Source organism: Orcinus orca, chromosome 6 (assembly GCF_937001465.1).
Source record: "Orcinus orca chromosome 6, mOrcOrc1.1, whole genome shotgun sequence".
Classification (NCBI taxonomy): domain Eukaryota; kingdom Metazoa; phylum Chordata; class Mammalia; order Artiodactyla; family Delphinidae; genus Orcinus; species Orcinus orca.
The window spans coordinates 97,920,747-97,941,336 of record NC_064564.1 but is presented as its reverse complement, the minus strand read 5'-3'; the positions used below and the strand labels follow the sequence as shown (position 1 = coordinate 97,941,336).

Genomic DNA, 20,590 nt, shown 5'->3' with positions numbered 1-20,590 from the left:
CCTTTTAAAAAGAGAGAGGACATTGCAGCACTATTTACAATAGCCAGAACATGGAAGCAGCTTAAGTGTCCATTGACAGATGAATGGATAAAGAAGATGTGGCACATATATACAATGGAATATTACTTAGCCACAAAAAGAAACAAAATTGAGTTATTTGTAATGAGGTGGATGGACCTAGAGTCTGTCATACAGAGTGAAGTAAGTCAGAAAAAGAAAAACAAATACCGTATGCTAACACATATATATGGAATCTAAAAAAAAAAAATGGTTCTGATGAACCTAGGGACAGGACAGGAATAAAGATGCAGACGTAGAGAATGGACTTGAGGACACAGGGAGGGGGAAGAGTAAGCTGGGACGAAGTGAGAGTAGCATTGACATGTATACACTATTAAATGTAAGATAGATAGTGGGAAGCAGTTGCATGGCACAGGGAGATCAGCTCGGTGCTTTGTGACCACCTAGATGGGTGGGATAGGGAGGGTGGAAGGGAGATGCAAGAGGGAGTGGATATGGGGATATATGTATACATATAGCTGATTCACTTTGTCGTATAGCAGAAACTAACACACCATTGTAAAGCAATTATACTCCAATAAAGATGTTAAAAATAAATACATACATACATACATACATACAAAGGGAGAGTCATCTCCTAAAAAAAAAAAAAAAAGGAAGAGAGAGAGAGCAACATCATGGGAAAGATAGAAGGGTTGGAATCCAGTAAACCAAATTCCGATCCTACCTCTGCTGCTTGCACCCGTGTGACTCTCAGCAGATTTCCTAGCCTGTCTGAACAACCATTCACTCATCTGCAAAATGAAGAAATTAATATTTCTAAACAGGGTTCAGTTGGTGCCAAATTATTTTAGTCCCCTTATGCTTCATTATTAAGACGACGGACTGATCGGATGTTAGACAGTCCTTTCAAACTCCCTGTCCTCTTTCTCTTTAGTACAAAAGTGAGAATGAAAATCAGAATGACTCAAATGTAATTATTCTAATACCGCGTATCCTAGTGTTTTGTTCTGCTTCATTGAGAGCGCACTTGAGCATAATTAAGATTTTTGTAAGTCATCAATCTATCATCATATATGGGGAAATACCTGTGCATAAACAAAGCAAAATTTATTCGTGCTGGTTGAATAGCAGAGCCGTATGCAGACACAGCTTTTAATGCTAACCACATGGTTAAGGGTTTAGGAAACAATGGAGACTGAAATTATAATCCCTCCTTTAAAGTTCATTGATTATAAGCAAGTGGATACCTAGGAGTTATATGCAGGCTACCTGTGGTTCATCAGAGCTTTTGTTTCAAAGACTAGTGATCAAATTAAGCAACGGAAATCATCTATAGCTAGATGAAGTTCCAACTTTGAATTGAGTCAGACAGGACCGTAGCTTAGTCCTCATTTTTATTTTTAAAGAAATGTGTAACAATTTTTAGAGGTTTTTTTAAACATCTTTATTGGAGTATAATTGCTTTACAATGGTGTGTTAGTTTCTGCTTTATAACAAAGTGAATCAGCTATACGTATACATATATCCCCATATCCCCTCCCTCTTGCGTCTCCCTCCCACCCTCCCTATCCCACCCCTCTAGGTGGTCACACAGCACCGAGCTGATCTCCCTGTGCTATGCGGCTGCTTCCCACTAGCTGTCTATTTTACATTTGGTAGTATAAGTAGCAAAATCCATTTCCCTTTCTGAACAAGCCCTAATATTAATAACAAGATGTATATCTTAAATGAGGGTCATTTGATCAATAAGCTCAAATTCAAATAGTAAATATTGTTTTAAAGGATAAAGGATAAAAGTAAAGTTATTGGTGGAAAGATTTAAAAAATAAAAGCAGAATAAGAAGATGCAAACACCTTTTCTCAAATAATGTGCTTAGTTACTGTTCCTTTCTCCCTAATCTCATAGCTACACCCTTGCCGGTCCTGACACCATTGAGTGCCTGGCCAATGGCAAGTGGAGCAGAAGTGACCAGCAGTGTCTGGCTGTCTCCTGTGATGAGCCCCCCAGTGTGGAACATGCCTCTCCAGAGACTGCCCATCGGTTATTTGGAGACATTGCATTCTACTATTGTTCAGATGGTTACAGCCTGGCAGACAACTCCCAGCTCCTCTGCAATGCCCAGGGCAAGTGGGTTCCCCCAGAAGGTCAGGCCGTGCCCCGTTGTATAGCTCATTTTTGTGAAAAACCCCCTGCTGTTTCCTACAGCATCTTGGAATCTGTGAGCAAAGCAAAATTTGCCGCAGGCTCAGTTGTGAGCTTCAAATGCACGGAGGGTTTCGTACTGAACACCTCAGCAAAGATTGAATGTCTGAGAGGTGGGCAGTGGAACCCTTCCCCCATGTCCATCCAGTGCATCCCCGTGCGCTGCGGAGAGCCGCCCCGCATCATGAACGGCTATGCGATTGGATCAAACTACAGTTTTGGAGCCGTGGTGGCTTATAGCTGCAACAGGGGCTTCTACATCAAAGGGGAGAAGAAGAGCGCCTGCGAAGCCACGGGACAGTGGAGTAGCCCCATACCCACATGCCACCCTGTATCTTGCAATGAACCACCAAAGGTTGAGAATGGCTTTCTGGAGGTAAGAGACTGATTCACAAGTGTCCATGGCTTTCATCGTTTACAGGGCCAGCCCATTGTAGCTTATTCAGAAGCAGGGACATGAATAGACTAATAGGTGAATAACAGAAGCTGCTAAATCTATTGGTGGTAAATATTGGAGAGAATTTGATAGAGGTCATGAATCCTTTTAATCTATAGCTTTCTACCTTCTACTAGCATATAGGCACTTGAAACACTTTATAGCAATATTTTAGCCCAGCTATGACGTTAGAATAAAATAGTTTTAAGAGATACTATTTTGATTTATAAAAAGTTACTCCAAGATGGATGTATTGTTTATTTTTATAGAAATCAAGGTCTAAATGGAACCTAGAGAAGTCTGTTACCATTTCTTATTTTTAGACAAAAGATGGGGGTAAACCATCCATTCACCGTAAGGTGGTTTTTGCAGTTTTCTTTTAGGGAACCTAAAGGTAATTTCATCAGGACAAAGGGTTTTGTCAGATCCACGCATATCCTCCTTTCTCGTTACTATGTGTCTTCTCATTAAATCTATCAAGAAAACAGGAATAACAATCTATTCCCCCAAATCAAGGGTCACTTTAAAGAGACAGTATTCTAATTAAACACTTTTTTAAAACCCACGCCTACATAGTACCTTTTCTCCTTTATATTCTAAAACAACAGTGAATGCCTTTTATTTAAGACTTTTGCTCAGGTGTATTAGCTTTCCATTGGAAGAAGGTGTCTAGGATATGTAAGGGGGCTTTCTTCATTTATTCATTTAACAGATATTTCTGGAGCTCCTACTAGGTGCCAGGTAAGTACTGGAGATCTAGTATTTAATAACACGGATTAGGTCTGTGATGCCATGGTGTTTATATGCATGTGGGGTGCCCAAGGAATAGATAAATAAACAAAGCAAATAATCATGTCCAAATACCAAGAAGTTCACTGCACCACAGAAGCTAGACGTACCGTTAACAGAAGAACCATTGCAATCTTTTTTAAAGTTTTCATAAGTAATTCATCTTTGGACTGCCTAAAAATGACCTCTTATTATGTTATTCACTTATATAGTTGAATGTTGAGAGTATGAATATTGAATTTTTTGTTTAAAAGGTAAAATGTTACTTTTTATTTTAATTTAATTTAATAATTTTAAAATTATATTAAGGATGAACACAAAACTCTGACAGTAGGTCCATATCCATAAAAACATTTGTTTTTCTTATTATCTAACAGTGTAAACAAATGTACGTTTGTGTGTGTTTCCTTTTCTGTGAGTAAAACAACACACTCTAGCACTGCTTTGGTCGGTGAGATTTTTTTAATTTACCAAGTAATTTATAATTTTTGGTATTGCTCCATCAACTCATCAATCGTTTTAGAGACTATTGATCTTTAGTTATTATGGGCTGACCGCTGTGGCCAACATTTCTGCTGTAGGGATTACCTAATTTGACCTTCTGCCATCCTTTTTGTTTATTTAAATAAAAAAAATAGAGTGGACCTATTGGAAAAATACAAGTCCTCATTTGCTTATGTCTTAATTGATACATTTTAACATAGGCATTTTAGTTTAGTTCTTCTTTACTGTGATTTGCTGTATTTTGTCAGTTATATTCCGTGTTATACAAATTGTACTTCATTGTTTTCTCCCTGTTATGCAGCATACAGCTGGCAGGACCTTTGAGAGTGAAGTGAGATACCGGTGTAACCCAGGCTATAAGTCAGTCGGAAGTCCTGTCTTTGTCTGCCAAGCCAATCGCCACTGGCACAGTGAATCCCCTCTGTCGTGCATCCCTCTCAACTGTGGAAAACCTCCCCCGATCCAGAATGGCTACAGGAAAGGAGAAAATTTTGAAGTAGGGTCCAAGGTTCAGTTTTTCTGCAATGAGGGTTACGAGCTTATTGGTGATCATTCTTGGACGTGCCTGAAATCCGGCAAATGGAATAAGAAGCCAAACCAAAAGTGTGTGCCCGCCAAGTGCCCAGAGCCACCCCTCTTGGAGAACCAACTGGTTTTGAAGGAGTTGCCCACCGAGGTGGGAGTGGTGACATTTTCCTGTAAAGAAGGGAACGCCCTCCAGGGCCCCTCTGTCCTGAAATGCTTGCCATCCCAGCAGTGGAATGATTCTTTTCCTGTTTGTAAGATGGTTCTTTGCCTCCCTCCTCCGCTGATTCCCTTCGGTGTCCCTGCTCCTTCTTCTGCTCTTCATTTCGGAAGTGCTGTCAAGTATTCTTGTGTGGATGGGTTTTTCTTAAGAGGAGATCCTACCACCTTCTGCCAGGCTGATGGCACCTGGAGCTCTCCACTGCCAGAATGTGTGCCAGTAGAATGCCCCCAACCTGAGGAAATCCTCAATGGCATCATTGACGTGCAAGGTCTTGCCTATCTGAGCACAGCTCTCTATACCTGCAAGCCAGGCTTTGAGTTGGTGGGCAATTCTACCACTCTTTGTGGGGAAAATGGTCACTGGCTTGGAAGAAAACCAACCTGTAAGCCCATTGAGTGCCCCAAGCCCAAGGAGATTTCGAATGGCAAATTCTCTTACACAAACCTACACTATGGACAGACCATTACCTACTCTTGTGACCGGGGCTTCAGGCTCAAAGGTCCCAAAGCCTTGACTTGTTTAGAGACAGGTGATTGGGATGTGGATGTCCCATCTTGCAGTGCCATCCACTGTGATCCCCCACATCCCATTGAGAATGGTTTCGTAGAAGGTGCAGATTACAGCTATGGTGCCATGATCATCTACAGCTGCTTCCCTGGGTTCCAGGTAGCTGGTCACGCCATGCAGACCTGTGAAGAGTCGGGATGGTCAAGCTCCATCCCAACATGTGTACTCATAGACTGTGGTCTCCCCCCTCACATTGATTTTGGAGACTGTACTAAGGTCAGAGACGGTCAGGAATATTTTAACCAAGAAGAAGACATGATGGAAGTTCCATATCTGACTCCTCACCCGCCTCATCATCTGGGAACAGTGGCTAAAACCTGGGGAAACACAAAGGGATCTCCTGCTACACATTCAGCAAAATTCCGATACAACACCCTGGTTTCGTACACCTGTAATCCAGGATATGAACTCTTGGGGAACCCTGTGCTGATCTGCCAGGAGGATGGAACTTGGAATGGCAGTGCGCCATCGTGCATTTCAGTGGAATGTGACCTGCCTGTTGCTCCTGAAAACGGCTTTTTGCATTTTACAGAGACTACCATGGGCAGTGCCATACAGTATAGCTGCAAACCTGGGCACACTCTGGTGGGCTCCGACGTAAGACTTTGTCTACAGAATAGAGAATGGAGTGGTACTTCCCCACTCTGTGAGGCCATCTCATGCCCCAAACCGAATCTAGTTATGAATGGCTCCATCAAAGGAAGCAACTACACGTACCTGAGCATATTGTACTATGAGTGTAATCCTGGGTACGTGTTGAATGGCACTGACAGGAGAACGTGTCAAGAAAATAAAAATTGGGATAGGAATGAGCCAATTTGTATTCCTGTGGACTGTGCTTCACCTCCAGTCTCAGCAAATGGCCAGGTAAAGGGAGAGGAGTATACATTCCAAAAAGAGGTTGAGTACACTTGCGATGAAGGGTTCTTGCTGGAGGGGGCCAGCAGTCGTGTTTGTCTTGCTGATGGAAGTTGGAGTGGGACGACTCCCATCTGTGTGCCTGTCAGGTGTTCTCCCCCACTACAGGTGGCAAATGGGGTGATGGATGGCCTGGACTATGGCTTTGGGAAGAAAGTGGTGTTCCGTTGTCAAGACGGCTACGTGTTGCACGGTGCCCCCAAACTCATCTGTCAATCAGATGGTAACTGGGATGCCCAGGTTCCTCTCTGTAAACCAGTCAGCTGTGGCCCTCCTGAAGATCTTGCCCATGGCTTCCCTAATGGCTTCTCCTTTTATCATGGAGGGCATATACAGTATCAGTGCTTTCCCGGTTATAAGCTCCATGGAAGTCCTTCAAGAAAGTGTCTCTCCAATAGTTCCTGGAGTGGCAGCCCACCTTCCTGCCTGCCTTGCACGTGTTCCCCACCAGTCATTCAGAATGGAGCCGTCAACAGGACAGATTTTGGTTGCGGGCAGGCAGCTCGGATTCAGTGCTTCAAAGGCTTCCAGCTCCTGGGACTTTCTGAAATCACCTGCGAAGCCAATGGCCAATGGAGCTCTGGCTTCCCACGCTGTGAACATACTTCTTGCGGTTCTCCCCCAACGATACCAAATGCATTCACCAGTGAGAGTGGCTCTTTGGAGGAAAATGTGATAACTTACAACTGCAGATCTGGGTATGTCATCCGAGGCAGTTCAGATCTGATTTGTACAGAGAAAGGGACGTGGAGCCAGCCTTATCCTGTCTGCGAGCCCCTGTCCTGTGGACCCCCACCACCTGTCTCCAGTGCAGTGGCAACTGGAGAGGTACACACCTATGGAAGTAAAGTGAAACTCAGGTAAGACCTGGCTCTAGCGTCTCCAAGGGGCACAGGCAGGAGGGTTGTAAAATGAAAAGTGATAGGTCAAAAATGTAGCTAACTGGGAAGAAAACACCCTCTCTGGGCTGCTGTCCAAAAGCTGAAGCTTTTAACACTTGGCTTTATTCTGTCCACAATTATGCAGAAATCCATTGACTTGTAAGAATAAATTTCTACACTTTCAGACTGTAGTTCCTAATATAATTATCATATTCTGTTGCATTTCATGGAACAGCAAGATCCTCTAGCTAGCTTTAATATCTCTTAAATCACAGGCTCTTTTTTTAAACATTATGCTGATAAATTTCTTTGTTATAACCTAATGATTATATTCATATATGCAGATGTTGGAGAAATAAGGCAAAAGCTGAAGAATTCAGGTCAAAAGTCACATACTTTATTTTTATTTTTATTTTTATTTTTTGTGGTACATGGGCCTTTCGCTGTTGTGGCCTCTCCCGCTGCGGAGAACAGGCTCTGGACGCGCAGGCTCAGCAGCCATGGCCCACAGGCCGAGCCACTCCGTGGCATGTGGGATGCTCCCGGACCGGGGCACAAACCCGTGTCCCCTGCATCGGCAGGTGGACCCTCAACCACTGCGCCACCAGGGAAGCCCCCAAAATCGCGTACTTTAATTGGTCAACATTAATAGGGAGATAGTCTTGAGGGGACATCCAACCTATGCTGTCTGAGCAAACTAAGCATTTAATGCACAGATAGTGATTTTTGCTGAAAAGTTCTCTATTTAAAATGTAGTATTAAAAAAAGATGAGAAAATATGGAATGAATTTATAAATTAGACTTTTATTGGAATAAATGCCTGTAATGTGTAAATATATCTCAACCCTCTAAATCAATTTAGATTTTATTGATATCTCTGAAGGAATTGTGGATTAGCCTTCACATATTGGCTTCTTAGATTTTATTAATAATTTAATAACTGTTCTTAAGCTTGTCTGTTGTAGACATTTTAGCTCTACCTTCATTTTCTCTTAATTACAGTAAGAAATAGACCCAAGGGAGGATTGTCACTGTAATGAAACCTAAAGAATAGTGGATTATGCACCAAGAAGAAAAACAAAAAGTATTCCTCGCTTTTGACATGCATTTTCAATTTTCTATTTGGACGTTGGTGTCTCAGATAGCTTGAGAAATCACAATAAGACCTGCTTCCCAAGACTCTCCTGTTTGTTTTTCCTTGTGTTGATTGTCTTCAGATCTTCACTTATTAGTAAACAGATCATTCCAAGTTTGCAAAACCTGTGACTGCTACCTAGCCTGGTAATTTGCGAAATTTAAAAAATATATCCACCCAATAAATGTTAGTTAATTAAAAAAGCAGCACAGTATAGTGGTTAAGGCATGGACTCTAGAGCCAGATTCCATAGGTAGGAATCTCAGCTCTGTTGCTTCCTGGGAAAGTTATTTAATCTCTCTGGTGTCAGTTTCATCATCTGAAAAATGGGGGTAAAGAAAATAATCACACCTATTCATAGGGTTGACATGAGAATTGGTTCATATTTGTAAAGCAATTAGAACAGTGACTAGAATTTAACAAATGCTCTGTAAACATTTGCTGAATGAAAAAATGCAAATTTTAAAAATCATAGAGGGTTTTAGAGCCAGCTTGACTTGAGTTTGAACACCAATACTACTGTTCCATGATACCTACCTACTAAACAGCATTAAAAGACACACCCTATGTAGAGGACTTCATTTGGCACAAAGTAGATTCCCCAAAAATGTTAATTGTGTTATATTCTTACTAGTATCTGAGTCTATTTTGGACTTGGTCTAGAGTTTCTTGAACTGTTAGATATTTTCATAATAAAAATAAATTTAATAATGATATTATCCAGAACAAAGGTAAATCATGTCACCAACATTTAAAGCAACTTTAGACTTGGCTAATCCTTAATGTGGATAACTAAGGATTCATCTGGTTGTCATTGTTTTCTTGGTGTTTTTGCAAGGCAGCTCCATCCCCCTGACATTTGAGTCATTTTTAATACATCACATAAAATGTCTACTAAGCTTTATAACAGCTTCTTGAATCCAAGAATAAGTCACCAACTATATTGCACTCTCTTTAAGGCACTCATTTTTACTTTTGCATTGCAGGTGTCTAGAAGGTTATATGATGGATACAGAGATAGACACATTCACCTGTCAGAAAGATGGTCGTTGGTTCCCTGAGAGAATCTCTTGCAGTCCTAAGAAATGTCCTTTGCCAGCAAGCATAACACACATACTTGTTCATGGGGATGATTTCAGTGTGAATAAGCAAGTTTCTGTGTCATGTGCAAAAGGGTATACCTATGAGGGGGTTAATATATCAACATGTCAGGTAAGATTATCTGTCTTAATTAGAACATGTAGGGTATAACTCATTTATATATTATACTATGTGTGTGTGTGGGGGGGTTATATATGTAAGTGTATATTATACTATATGTGTGTGTGTATATAGATATATGTATATGTAAGTGTGTTGATACAGATATACATATACATATATCCACACAGGCAGTATCTTGCTGTCCTGAAAAGAGAAAATGTCTCGTTTCCAACCATGTCAAAGAATTTGAGAATTTTTTTGGTAGAAATATAATAAAATATATCTTTCTTTCCAATGATCCCAGTTTTAAAAATAAGAAAGTTCCAAGGGCAGGTGAAAAGTCCCAAAGGTAAATAAAACGTTAAACATCTATAACAAGAGATTCATGACAGATGAACTATGTGTATGGTCTACACATAGACTCTCTATGTGTAGAAATGAGGCCTAATTGTTACCAAATACGTTTCCAGTTTTAGTAGAAGAGCAAAGGTAGCAGAAACAAAAATTGGAGTCAAATTCTGCCTCTGCTTACTACTTGTGTCACTTTAATAAAGCTACTTGGAATTGCCAAACTCCTATCAGTGTGGTATTAGTGTAAAATTCGGTAGAAGGGGAAATGAATGGAATGGAAGAAATAAGTCAAAAGTAGATCCTGATAAAGGAATCGTCACAAGTCAGTGAAGAAAGGAATCATTAATAACAAATCATTCTGATACAATGAAGGAACCACTAGGGAAAAAATTAGTATATACCAAAATAAACTCCAGATATATCAAAAGAAAACAATACTATGTAGCTTTTAAAAGTTAATAGTAATACCAGAATCATTTGTGCAAAAAATATATTTATTGAAGCATTATTTACAGTATTGAAAAATTAGATACAATTTATATTTCTGACATTAGGGGAATGGTTAATTATGAGGCAGGCATATATATATATATGTATATATATATATAAAATTATTTCTGGCTCATCTGTAGAATAAAGGGCTTAGCCTCAAGTCTTGTTTTAGACAGCTATTCAACTCATATGCTATTTCCTCAAAGAAAACAAAACAACATTAGCAAGAGAATAACAGTCTTCAAGGGAAACATCTGTGTACGCCTCACTATACCTGAAAAGAAGGCTGGAAAATGTTAATTCTAACGGTGGTGGTGAGGAAATAAAGTAAATGTATGTGTGTCTTTTTTTTTTCTTTAACTATGTGACTTGCTCACAATATATGATAGAGTGTTTTCAAGTATTCATGTTGGGAAGGGAGAAAAGGAAGCCATCTTTTTAAACTTTGGATCGTATGCCTGAAAGTTGCTGTTTCTCATCAACTTTAGATGAAAACGCAGAATTATGTAAAATATAAGGGTGTATTACTATAAGTCATGGAATATTTGTATCTACCATCCAGTCCTCATGCATCATAATGAAAACATACTTCTTGGTGTTCTTAATTTTTTAAAGGATTCTATGAGGAAGAAAATGCTTGTTTTGTGAGTTTCAGAAATGTCTAAAATTGTTTAGTGATGACTGTTAAAGCCATCAGATAATTAATGTGCGTTTTTTAAGGCCAAAGAAAATAAGTGGCAGAAGTAGGACCAAGTTCTAGGTCCTCTGACTATCATTTGCGGATTATTCTGTTTTACAACCAATATTTGCAGACTTCTTCATTCATGTGTACTAATTTCTAAATGTAACTTATAACTTGTTATTTAGATTGATGGGACCTGGGAACCACCATTTTCTGATGAATCCTGCAGTCCAGTTTCTTGTGGGAAACCTGAAAGTCCAGAACATGGGTTTGTGTTTGGCAGTGAATACAGCTTTGAAAGCATGATTATTTATCACTGTGAAACTGGTTATGAATTAGAGGTAAGCGAACAAATTGTTTAACTAGCATTAATTTGTTTTTCCGATATACTTAGGAATATTTTTAGTGTTATGCCATTTTGTTTCACTGATTTGGGTCCTAAAAGGCTTTTCTATACTTTGTTGCCTTATATTTTAGCACTCTCTGAGAAATATTTAAAGTGACTTACAATTTTAAAAAGCAAAGTAAGTCTCAAAGAATCAAAGCCATGAAAAAAAGAGGAACTTTGTATACCAGGCACGAGACTTTAGTTGGTCATTTAAACCTGTGTTTTCGCTTCCTATTAATTGTATTCTACACAGTTCATCCGTCACTGTGGGGAGGCAACCATAAGAATTTAGTTATACAAAGCTAGGGTTTCCTCAAGCAATGGGCCCAAATACCTTGGAAGGTTTTTGATTGAGATTCCAGGTTCCCACAAGGCAGGTGTGGCCTGAAAAAATCCCCAGAGCAGTTCTAACCAAATACCATGATAGGTCTCAAGACCACGCTTGCCTGGTTTGTAATATTAAAATCCCATCAGCAGCACCTATTTACTTTGGTGTGAATGCTGCAGTCAGTTTTGCTAAAAGCATGATCACATCATCAAACTTGAACTTTAAGAGGCCTGTTTTATATTACATAATGTTGTCCTTTGGTTTTTGGGGAAACTTCTTTCCTGTTTTGCTGTTACCATGGTATTAAATGTAGGCTTTGCAGAAGTATGCATTGCCAGTGATTTGTTAAATGTGTATAGCATGTTCCATTTTTTTTCTACTGACCATAGAACCAGAGAATTTCCATAAGATAGGTCCATGAAAGTGGGAACTAGGCTTAGGTGGATCTTGTTTTATTTCCTCATCCAAGGATTTTTTTTTTTTAAAAGGTGGGCGTGGGGAGCTTCCCTGGTGGCACAGTGGTTGAGAGTCCGCCTGCCGATGCAGGGGACACAGGTTCGTGCCCCGGTCTGGGAAGATCCCACATGCCGCGGAGCGGCTGGGCCCGTGAGCCATGGCCGCTGAGCCTGCATGTCCGGAGCCTGTGCTCCGCAACGGGAGAGGCCACAACAGTGAGGGGCCCGCGTACCGCAAAAAAAAAAAAAGGTGGGGGGAAAGAAGGATGGTAATGTAATGGTTATTGCAGTTGAAGAGTTTTTCTGTTTTTGAAACTCAGTTGCTCTTCATGTGAGAGTACTAATCTTGCAATTTGTTAAGAAGGAAAGTGGTATAAAATCTAAACAAATATATAGCAAACTGATGGGTCATTAAATTTGAGGAAGTAGATAATTTACCTTAAAAATTTTGGAAATATCCCAGTGTTAACCACAAAATTGAGAGAGATGCTATAACAATTGTTCTTATTCCAAGCTACATGTTTGCATCACCTGAGAAAGTTTTTCTAAATATTAATGTCCAGTTACTTACAGAAATAACCAAGTCCAGGTCTGGAACATGAAATGTAAAAGATTAGCCTAGAAAAACTTATCATATGAGTTAGGAAGGAACCTATCAAAGGTGACATGTTAAAAAAAAAAAGTCAGGAGCCAATTGGATGAGGCTTCCACAGGCCAAGATGAGAGCGTTTTAGCATCAATAAGGGGTAATAACTTTAAGGGACTGAAACACATCAAATACGTCATGAATGGCAGTAGACTCACAATGATACTAGAAGAAAATTAGCTGGTAACTTTTAGGGGATGCCCATGAGCAAATTCATTAGTTTGAAAACACAACGAAAGGAGGAAAAGTATCTTTTCAATGCTAACTGGATGACTAAGTAACCAAATAGTAGATGAAATCAGTCAATAATGATAGAATTCAAATCTCAGAATTTGCAACTTTTATGAATTAATGGATTTAGGTTATCATCATCCTGGCTACTGATGTCAGGGAAAAAAGAATAGAGGCACCCAGACATTATAATGCCTCTGGATGGAAAAACACACCATTAGGGAAAAGTCTTACCAAAAACAGAACTGTTGAATTTGAATTTTTGCATTTTTAACAAGTGCCCCAGATACCAAAGGTCAATGGCTGGAAAAGGGGTTAAGAATAGGGACTTGGTCCCAGCAGACCTCTGTTACAGGCTCTCTGCTCTTGCTGGATGAAAGATGTTGGGGAACTGACTGAACCTCTCTGAGCCTCTGTTTCATCCCATCTGTAGTAGAAATGCCATAACCACCTTTGCAAAGTTACTGCAAGGACTGGAGATAAAAGGAAGTGGCAAGCACCACCCTTTATGCATTGTCTGAGTTCAGTAGAGGGTAGTTATTATCATTACTCCTAGTATGCATATTATTACCAAAATCAGACAAAGCAATTAATACAGCTAATGTAAATCATGTTAAAATTTTCTAATAGGTAAATAAATTATCATTTTTATGTAAGGTAAACAACTTCTTTGAGTCATCTAAATCTCAAAAATTTTACTACACATGCAGTCTTCTCGAAGCAAAAATCACTACAGGCGGGCTTCCCTGGTGGCGCAGTGGTTGAGAGTCCGCCTGCCGATGCAGGGGACACAGGTTCGTGCCCTGGTCCGGGAAGATCCCACATGCCGCGGAGTGGCTGGGCCCATGAGCCATGGCCTCTGAGCCTGCACGTCCGGAGCCTGTGCTCCGCAATGGGAGAGGCCACAACAGTGAGAGGCCCGCGAACCGCAAAAAAAAAAAAAAACTTAAAAAAAAAAATCACTACAGGCAACTGAGGAATAAATCAAAATAACTCAAAAATGAGATAGTCATGTTCTAAAATCGCTGGTAGTGAGCAATAAAGTGGTATCTATGATTCTAAAACTTACTATAACTATCTAACTTAATTGTTGATTAAAGATACATTATGTCAAAAATAGTAACTTGATGCTAATCTGGATCTAAAACTCCGGATAAAAAACAAAACAAAAGCAAGATAAGTAAAGGGATAGAGAGAGAAAAAGAAAGAAGGAAAAGCATGATAAAATTTGCAACTTACTAAGGAGGGAACCAACAGATGGTGTTTGGTTTTTTTTTTACAGCAATAATTACAGAAAATAGAGTTGAGTTTTTATTGGAACAAAAATTGACATAATTGAAACAGAATATTATGTGAATTATTGGAAGAAAAAGGAAAATATCTTAGTGGGAAAAATGCTAACCTATTGACTAAAATTAGCTACTTGGGTGTAGTCCACTCTGGAAGTACCCAAATAGGGAGCTGGCTTTGATGGCTTGTCATATACTTCCTCAAAAGTAATAAAGAGGGCTTCCCTGGTGGCGCAGTGGTTGAGAGTCCACCTGCCGATGCAGGGGACACGGGTTCGTGCCCCGGTCCGGGAAGATCCCACATGCCGCGGAGCAGCTGGGTGCGTGAGCCATGGCCGCTGAGCCTGTTGCGTCCGGAGCCTTTGCTCCGCAACGGGAGAGGCCACAGCAGTGAGAGGCCCGCATACTGCAAAAAAAAAAAAAGTAATAAAGAATAATTCACAAACTAGAATAGTATATTTTCCTGTGCATACATAAGTATATAAACACAACAAAAGTATAGCAAATGTTAACAGGGTTTATCTCTGAATGAAGAATCCTAGAATCCTTTGTACTTTTCTTTCATGTTTTCCAACCTTTCTGTAGTCAAAACATATTATTTTTTCAATAAGAAGAAAATAATGAATATATATTTTTTAAAAATTTAATTTTATTGGTTCAATTATTTTCTTGGAAAGTCAGGAGAGTATCCTTCCATCAAAGTCAATGGATTTTTTATACGTAAAGATTTGTCAGTAATTAAACTGATAGCTCAAAGTAAATACCTTTGAATAGAAGATTAAGGATAAAAGACATCAGTCAATCAGATAAAAACCAAAGTAGAGGCAATTGCTCCTTTTCAGACATCTTGCTAATTTAGAACACAGCTTCAAGAGGATATGTATCCAAAGAGCTCTGAGGATTGAAAAGCCATGAGACAAAGTCCATGTGCTAAGGTTCATATACTTGACTTAGGGTCAAGCCCCTTAATACATTACTTGGAACCTAATTTTTTTTTTTAACATATAATGTTAGAGAATTTTATTTATTGTATTATTATTCCATAGTAAATTAGGAATTTAAAACATGGGAAAAGGTTATCATTAGGAACACTGATGATTACAGTAAAAGATAAACAACAAAGAAAGAGGCAGCAAGGTCGCATAAAAATTATATCCAGAAATAAAAACCCAGTAATCTTAGCCTAGCTCAGCCCATAATAACTCTAGCGGGCGCAGACAGCCTGTATAGCCCCCAAGGGCTATGGGATATTGGAAAATATACCAAAAGTGCATTGAATAACAACTATAAATTTTTTTTAAGTAAATTACATTATTTTTACTCTATTTCTGAAGGCAGGGAAATAAATTTTAGAAAGATTTTTACTCAAAATATATAAAATTTTACTTGCTCGGGACCTTAATAGGGTAAGTTTATCTTTAATGGATACGTTACATTGTCAAAAAGTCAATCCTGATACCAATAAGATATCTTGACATGTTTCATGTCCAAGGGTATAAATAAACTAATTCACCATCTTTGCTGTACCTCTCAGGTATTAAAAAATAAATTTAAGTCAAAATATTTTTAAGTGTCCTAAGCAAATATACCTCTCTGACATTTCAGATACATTCTTCATCAGTCTTTGCTATTGGTTATAATTAGTTATCATTTAAACAAAAAGTGAAACCAAGTCTGCACCTTAATTACACTCATCAGCCAGAATACGAATTTTGAGGTAATTTGATGAAAACATTTTTGAAAGTTTAAACCTCCCTCTTAAACTATATTTACTTAATGAATTTATTTAGCATTCCAGTGCCAAGAGTTTCAAGTTCACATCTGAGGTGACTTTGCATTCCCTTAGTTTTTCATTATAGAGGTACCATCTTGTCAATGACCTGTTTTCATTGGTTCACAGGGGAACAGGGAACGGGTCTGTCAGGAGAACGGACAGTGGAGTGGAGGGGTGGCAACGTGCAAAAGTAAGTCAAATGACACTTGGTCCCCAAAACGATACTAAGGACACAAAATAACAATGTGGCCACATTTTCTTTATAAGTCATTTTTGTAATTAAAAAAAAAAATTGACTCCGTGAACTGCATGAGAACCTTTTACGGGCTTTTGCTCAAGGGCACCAAAGCAATAGAAGGGTGAAACACTGTGGTAGAGATTAATGATTAAACTGCAATAGAGCACAAGATTGCTGACCCTGGAATGGCAAACATTTTGTTTAGAAACTAGTTAATTATTGAGTTTACCTGACTTTTTATGGGTTTTTCCCCAAAATAATGATAAATTAGAAGGCTTAGAGCTGTTGCCTTGGTAACAGTCCTGGGCAATACTAACATCTTCTTAAAATGATGTTGGTACCACCGTCCAATAAGTGAATATTCACACTGTCTGTGGAACTTTCATTAACTCATTGTATGAGAACAGTCAAGTGTATTTAGCAGGATGTGGGTGAATACAGGTGACTCTGTTCCTAGGATATGGCTCATATTACTCCTCTGCCGAAAGACAATGTATGTAAATACAATAGTTACAAACCAATCAAAACGGCAGGCTTAAAAATGTTTTTCTCTTAATAATTCTGGAGGAGTCATCAAATTTTCAAACTAGAAGGGGCCTCTTGAATAATATAGTCCAGACCCTTGAGTTGACCAATGAGTGAAAACGGGCTGGGAGAGGGCGATGTGACCTGCCCAGTATCAGAAATGAAGTTAGTGGCGGAGCTAACACTAGGACCTGGGGTACCTGAACCTTTGTTCACTGTTGTTTTAACCATACTGTCTAGTATAGATTAATCAGTTGATTTTGTATGCAATAGGAATCTTAAGTCTTTTAAGCAATATTATATGGCTGAAATTCAATGGGGAATATGACTTTTTAGTTCTAAAAAAGAACCGTGTGTGCGTGTGTGTGTGTGTACATAAACACATACATAAACATTGAGTAACATCTCAAGTCACAGAAAGGCATCATTGGGCATTCCCAGTAATACCATTTTTTTATCTCAGTTGTTCATTATCAAAAAGTGTGTGAATGTACATGCAGGGTGAAAGGAGAGGAGAATGAAAAGGAAACACCTATGTCTGGAATAGGAAACTGCTATGGTGTCGGTGAGGGGATTGTTTCCGTTTTGCAGCAGGTTTAATTCAAACTACAATGATAATGGTTTGAATAGTTTCTATCTCTGAAATGCAAGATAGTAAGAAAATGTTCTGTATGGAACGTGTTACTCTGTGGTTTTCTTTTCTTTTTCTTTCTAAATTATTAAATGAGTGATAAAGTTCTTTGCAGAAGGAAAGAGGACTGGGAAAATCACTTAAGATGAAGCTTTTCTTTTTCTTTTTAGAGACCAAGTGTGAAGCTCCACTTGGGTTTCTGAACGGGAAAGCTGAAGTTGAAAACAGTACTGCTGGACCCAGCGTGGTGTATTCCTGCAACAGAGGCTACAGCCTTGAAGGGGCACCCGAGGCCTCCTGCACGGAAAATGGGACTTGGAGCCACCCAGTTCCTCTCTGCAAACGTGTGTGTTGACCTTAGGAGGGGATTAACTCAGATTCAGTTTTCTAATTAGTTTCCCAAATGTCTAAACCATGGTGGGAAATTCACCTATAGGTGAGATTGGCCCAGAGAAAGAAATCTGTGCATATCCAAACCAAATATTATGGGGTATTTTTTTAACATCTTTATTGGAATATAATTGCTTTATAATGTGTTAGTTTCTGCTGTATAACAAAGTGAATCAGCTATATGCATACATATATCCCCATATCCCCTCCCTCTTGTGTCTCCCTCCCACCCTCCCTGTCCCACCCCTCTAGGTGGTCGAGACTGAGCTGATCTCCCTGTGCTATGCAGCTGCTTCCCACTAGCTATCTATTTTATATTTGGTAGTGTATATATGTCAATATTACTCTCTCACTTCGTCCCAGCCTACCCTTCTCCCTCCCCATGTCCTCAAGTCCATTCTCTACATCTGTGTCTTTATTTCTGTCCTGCCCCTATGTTCATCAGAACCTTTTTTTTTTTTTTTAGATTCCATGTACTTGTGTTAGAATACGGTATTTGTTTTTCTCTTTCTGACTTACTTCATTCTGTGTGACCAACTCTAGGTCCATCCACCTCAATACAAATAACTCAATTTTGTTTCTTTTTATGGCTGAGTAATATTCCATTGTATGTATGTGCCACTTCTTCTTTATCCATTCATCTGTCGATGGACACTTAGGTTGCTTCCATGTCCTAGCTACTGTAAATAGTGCTGCAGTGAACATTGTGGTTTTTGACTCTTTTTGAATTATGGTTTTCTCAGGGTATATGCCCAGTAGTGGGATTGCTGGGTCATATGATAGTTCTATTTTTAGTTTTTTAAGGAACCTCCATACTGTTCTCCATAGTGGCTGTATCAATTTACATTCCCACCAACAGTGCAGGAGGGTTCCCTTTTCTCCACACCCTCTCCAGCATTTATTGTTTGTAGATTTTTGATGATGGCCATTCTGACTGGTGTGAGATGATATCTCATTGTAGTTTTGATTTGCATTTCTCTAGTGATTAGTGATGTTGAGCATTCTTTCATGTGTTTGTTGGCAATCTGTATATCTTCTTTGGAGAAATGTCTGTTTAGGTCTTCTGCCCATTTTTGGATTGGGTTGTTTGATTTTTGATGTTGAGCTGCATGAACAGCTTGTATATTTTAGAGATTAATCCTTTGTCAGCTGCTTCATTTGCAAATATTTTCTCCCATTCTGAGGGTTGAATTTTCGTCTTGTATATGGTTTCCTTTGCTGTGCAAAAGCTTTTACGTTTCATTAGGTCCCATTTGTTTGTTTTTTGTTTTTATTTCCATTTCTCTAGGAGGTGGATCAAAAAGACTCTTTCTATGATTTATGTCATAGAGTGTTCTGCCTATGTTTTCCTCTAAGAGTTTTATAGTGTCTGGCCTTACATTTAGGTCTTCAATCCATTTTGAGTTTACTTTTGTGTATGGTGTTAGAAAGTGTTCTAATTTCATTCTTTTACATGTAGCTGTCCAGTTATCCCAGCACCACTTATTGAAGAGCTGTCTTTCCTCCATTGTATACTCTTGCCTCCTTTATCAAAGATAAGGTGACCATATGTGCGTGGGTTTATCTCTGGGCTTTCTATCCTGTTCCATTGATCTGTCTTTCTGTTTTTGTGCCAGTACCATACTGTCTTGATTACTGTAGTTTTGTAGTATAGTCTGAAGTCTGGGAGCCTGATTCCTCCAGCTCCGTTTTTCTTTCTCAAGATTGCTTTGGCTATTCGGGGTCTTTTGTGTTTCCATACAAATTGTGAAATTTTTTGTTCTAGTTCTGTGAAAATGGCCCTTGGTAGTTTGATAGGGATTGCATTGAATCTGTAGATTGCTTTGGGTCATTTTTCATTTTCACAATGTTGATTCTTCCAATCCAAGAACATGGTATATCTCTCTATCTGTTTGTATCATCTTTAATTTCTTTCATCAGTGTCTTGTAGTTTTCTGCATACAGGTCTTTTGTCTCCTTAGCTAGGTTTATTCCTAGGTCTTTTATTCTTTTTGTTGCATTGGTAAATGGGAGTGTTTCCTTAATTTCTCTTTCAGATTTTTCGTTGTTAGTGTATAGGAATGCAAGAGATTTCTGTGCATTAATTTTGTACCCTGCTACTCTACCAAATTCATTAATTAGCTCTAGTAGTTTTCTGGTAGCATCTTTAGGATTCTCTATGAATAGTATCTTGTCATCTGCAAACAGTGACAGTTTTACTTCTTTTCTGATTTGGATTCCTTTTATTTCTTTTTCTTCTCTGATTGCTGTGGCTAAAACTTCCAAAACTATGTTGAATAATAGTGGTGAGAGTGGGCAACCTTGTCTTTTCCTGATATTAGAGGAAATGGTTTCAGTTTTTCACCATTGAGAACGATGTTGGCTGTGGGTGTGTCATATATGACCTTTATTATGTTGAGGTAGGTTCCCTGTATCCCTAGTTTCTGGAGAGTTTTTATCATAAATGGGTGTTGAATTTTGTTAAAAGCTTTTTCTGCATCTATTGAGATGATCACATGCTTTTCCTCCTTCAATTTGTTAATGTGGTGTATCACATTGATTGATTTACGTATATTGAAGGATCCTTGCATTCCTGGGATAAACCCCACTTGATCATGGTGTATGATCCTTTTAACGTGCTGTTGGATTCTGTTTGCTAGTATTTTGTTGAGGATTTTGGCATCTATGTTCATCAGTGATATTGGCCTGTAGTTTTCTTTTTTTGTGACATCTTTGTCCGGTTTTGGTATCAGGGTGATGGTGTAAAGTTCTATATTTTTAAG

The 20,590-nt window shown here is 39.0% G+C and overlaps 1 protein-coding gene across 1 annotated transcript in view; it reads left to right on the top strand.

Moving 5' to 3' along the window:
* The window catches only part of SVEP1 (sushi, von Willebrand factor type A, EGF and pentraxin domain containing 1), a 184,273-nt gene that overhangs the window by 144,220 nt on the left and 19,463 nt on the right, over window positions 1-20,590 (top strand). The window contains exons 37-42 of the mRNA XM_004269347.4: window positions 1,931-2,603; window positions 4,258-7,049; window positions 9,192-9,417; window positions 11,119-11,274; window positions 16,171-16,234; window positions 17,609-17,782. Of these exons, the coding sequence (XP_004269395.1) occupies window positions 1,931-2,603; window positions 4,258-7,049; window positions 9,192-9,417; window positions 11,119-11,274; window positions 16,171-16,234; window positions 17,609-17,782 (4,085 nt within the window). The remainder of the gene's footprint in view (window positions 1-1,930; window positions 2,604-4,257; window positions 7,050-9,191; window positions 9,418-11,118; window positions 11,275-16,170; window positions 16,235-17,608; window positions 17,783-20,590) is intronic.